This window comes from Etheostoma cragini, chromosome 8 (genome assembly GCF_013103735.1).
Source record: "Etheostoma cragini isolate CJK2018 chromosome 8, CSU_Ecrag_1.0, whole genome shotgun sequence".
Classification (NCBI taxonomy): Eukaryota; Metazoa; Chordata; class Actinopteri; order Perciformes; family Percidae; genus Etheostoma; species Etheostoma cragini.
The window spans coordinates 1,193,946-1,197,424 of NC_048414.1; the positions used below are offsets into that span (position 1 = coordinate 1,193,946).

The 3,479-nt window shown below is 42.3% G+C and overlaps 2 protein-coding genes across 4 annotated transcripts in view; both read right to left on the reverse strand.

Moving 5' to 3' along the window:
- si:ch1073-174d20.2 (AFG3-like protein 1) overlaps positions 1–96 on the reverse strand; it is a 12,166-nt gene extending 12,070 nt beyond the window's left edge. The window contains exon 1 of the mRNA XM_034879004.1: positions 61–96. Coding sequence (XP_034734895.1) covers positions 61–96 — 36 coding nt within the window. The remainder of the gene's footprint in view (positions 1–60) is intronic.
- LOC117949768 (5-hydroxyisourate hydrolase-like) overlaps positions 1–3,479 on the reverse strand; it is a 4,469-nt gene continuing 990 nt past the window's right edge. Inside the window, exons 2-4 of one of the 3 annotated variants that reach the window (XM_034880307.1) lie at positions 2,305–2,473; positions 728–863; positions 1–228 (exon numbers count right to left, since the gene is read on the reverse strand). In XM_034880307.1, the coding sequence (XP_034736198.1) occupies positions 139–228; positions 728–863; positions 2,305–2,473 (395 nt within the window). In that variant the 3' untranslated portion in view covers positions 1–138. The remainder of the gene's footprint in view (positions 229–727; positions 864–2,304; positions 2,474–3,479) is intronic. The other 2 variants (XM_034880308.1, XM_034880309.1) reach the window with 2 other exon arrangements.

Genomic DNA, 3,479 nt, shown 5'->3' on the forward strand with positions numbered 1-3,479 from the left:
GTGTGTGTGTGTATATATGTGTGTGTGTGTGTGTATATGTGTGTGTGTCTTCTCCTAGACTTTCCTGCTGTGTTTATTGCTCTTATTTCTATTCATGTTTTATTATTGTTTTATAGATATATATTACATGAGCTGCTCTCAGCTTCCTCTGTAGGTGGTGTAGGAGAAACGACTCATCAGCAGAGGGAGGTGGAACCTCTGCTCCGTCTCAGTGATGGTGAACACAACCTGGAAACACACACACACACACACAAATACACACAATAAATACAAACATGGCAGCTGACACGCTCCCACCACGCAGGCAGTGTGCAAGCTTTGTTGACAGATGCTTTGCCAAAGCACTTTTTAAAATTTCTTTACTCAGAAACGGATGATTTGTTAGCCTGCTCACCTTCATTTTAAAAAATAATTTTAAATTAACTTTATCTAATCAATTACAGTAACATGAGTGATTGTAAGTTGTTACTGACCACCTCTGGTCCAAATACAGGGACCATCAGTTAAATTACATAATGCATTATATATATATATATATAGACAACTAGGTGAGAAGGGGGGGAAGACATGCAGGTGATCGTCACAGGTCGGACTCGAACCCTGAATCTCAAGGCATAAACCTCAATGTACACGTGCGTCTGTTCTACCACTGAACCACCCGGGGCCCACTGACTACATAATGCATGTGGTGTTTGGAAGTTATCTCCTGCAGCCTCTCCACCCGTACCTCCACATACGGGTAGAAGGAGTTCTGACCCATCTTCTCCCAGTAGGAACCCGTCTCAAAGCGCAGCTTGTACATGCCGGCGCTGAACGCTTCTCTGCTGACGAGTCCTGAGCAGCGGCCATCTTCATTTGTAGTCCTGAAAATCACAAAACGGGTGTTGAGTTTGTTCAGAGTTACAAGATCTCAGATTTCAGATTTCTAAGGCTGCAACGAACGATTATTTGTCTCTAAAATGTCCGAAAATGGTGAAAAACGTGGAACAGTGTTTCCCAAAAGCCCAAGACGTGTCCTCAAATGTCTCGTTTTGTCCACAACTCAAGGATATTTAGCTTACTGTCACAGAGGAGAGAAGAAACTAGAAGATATTCATATTTAACGAGGGAAGTTTTATGACTCACACCGATCAATTAATCATCAAAGTAGTCGCCGATTATTTAAGATTTGACAAGTAGGGTTGGGTATTGTGTGGATTTATACCAAAAATGACCTCAAAGAAAGGCTCTTTTATAAAAAAAATTGCTTTTAAATTGATAATAGTTTAAATTTAACATTATAATAATGTTTTAAAGTACTTAAATATGTAATAAGTACACCTAACACACTATGATAAAACCGTTTTTAAAGCTTGTTTTTGGGGTCTTTTGTTCCCTTTAATATAGTAATAGCAGACTGGGAAGGGGGACAGAGACGGGGGAAGCTAAGGGCAGCGGGTCGGACTCGAACCCTGCACCGCTGCAGGACTCAGCCAATGTGGGGCAATCGGTCTTACTGGGTGGGCTAGAGAACCCCCCCCCCCCCCCGAACTATAGTAATTTAACAACGCGCCACATTAAAATAAGTTGAAACAAATTTAGCCTGTCAGCTCCAGAAAACCGTCTCTGTTTTTGTCAGTATGTCTCGGGTCTCTCTGTGATGTGTTCAATGCCACCCCGGGAATTAGAACAACAGCTTTGGGGACAGAGAGAAAATACCAATTACAAAATAACAATGATGATAATAATGATCTGAGAGAAACGAAATTGAGATTTGAGAGAAAAGGTTTTCATTCCAATATCAAAAAATAATAATAATATTTGAGACCAAAAAAAAGTTTAAATATAAATTTGAATTTTTTTTCAATTTTTTTCTGAGAAAAAAAAATATTTTGAAAGAGATTTCTTTCTCAGAAATAATTGTAAAAATTAAAAAAAAAATCTTTTAGTCTCAAATGTTTTTTTTTTGTTGCCATTGGTATGATAACATTTTCTCTTAAATATTTTTTTTCTCTCTTTAATCTTTAAATCTTCATAGTGCTACGTCGCCATAGTAGCTGACTTCAGTCTATTTTATAAAATGTATTACAATAAAGCTGAGTCTATATTTCAATGTGTTTCCTTCTGTCATGTCCTCTTAAAACATGTCAGATATCCTTAAAATAAAAAAATAAATAATAATGAATAAATCTGTTATTATTGTTACTAGCAACCGTGGCGAGGTGGTTTGTTGTTGTTGTCATTGCTTATAATTCCTCATGGGGGCGACAGAAACACCACGCACACCAAGCAGATGTGTGTCTGGTTGGAACCCGATGGACTGACCCGATACTCAGCATGTTCCAGATCATCAGCGTGGAGTCGAGCCGGTGCAGGCTGACGGCCATCTTGGCGGCCGGGACGCCGTCTCCGGTGTTCAGCACGTGAGTGGTCAGAGGGCCGGGCTCGGCTGACGTCATGATCTGCTGGACAGGTGCGGACGGGACAGCTTTACCTGGAGGACGTTCAGTCACAGGTGCAGTCTGAACGGGCTCCGCGACGCCAACACACGGAAAGGACATGACAAGTAGTCCTCCACCCTCCGTGTCAATCTCTACGTCTCTTAATACCTTTGTTTTATTAAGCGCTCTTCCGAAACAAGTCACAAAGTGCTAAGTCTTGCATTGCCAGACCTTCCTCCACAGCGCTGCAGAGGAAGGAGCTCATGAATCCACCTAAAAAAAATTTAAAAAATCAACGTTTCGCAGACAGCTAGCTAGACTATCTGTCCAATCTGAGTTTTCTGTTGCACGACTTATGAACGTACACACGTTCCACCAAAACAAGTTCCTTCCCGAGGCTATCCTGCAGAGGCACCGGGGCTCTGTCCGGCGCTAACGCTGCCCATGGCGACTGTGATTGGTTTAAAGAAATGGCAATAAATATATGTGCATGTATTTCCTCCTGGAGGTAGGTCTGGTCATCTGAGACTACCCATAATGCAACATGACTGCCGACAGTTTTGCTGAACGTTTGGTTGTGTTATGCCAGTTAGCGGCTAATGTAGCCTTTCCGTCTCTGCTCGTTGGGAATGATTGAGATTTCTCTTGCACAGCTACCAGAAGACTTACAGCTTTCAGACAAGTTGCTCCCGTCACATCTACGTCTTCCAGCTCAGGTGGAGGCTGCGCAGCAACGCTCAGCATCACCGGGAAAGAGCTTCTAAAGGACTTCACCGGTCTCCGTCCAGAGCAACGGGACCTGTTGGTCCATTTCTTTAACTGTCTATGGAGATGAGCAGCGGGCTGCAGAGATTTCACTTCTTTCTAACTCCACACCTCCAGATATTTTTCATTTATCAAAGCTACTCCCATAATCATTCAACTTCAAGTTACACCAACAGCAGCTGTAAATGGACCGGTCAGGCAGAAGACAAATAAAACCTCCTGCTGCGTCTCTATGGTAACTGGTCGATTACACCATCCACACGTTGTAAAACCCAGACAGCAGCAACATTTACC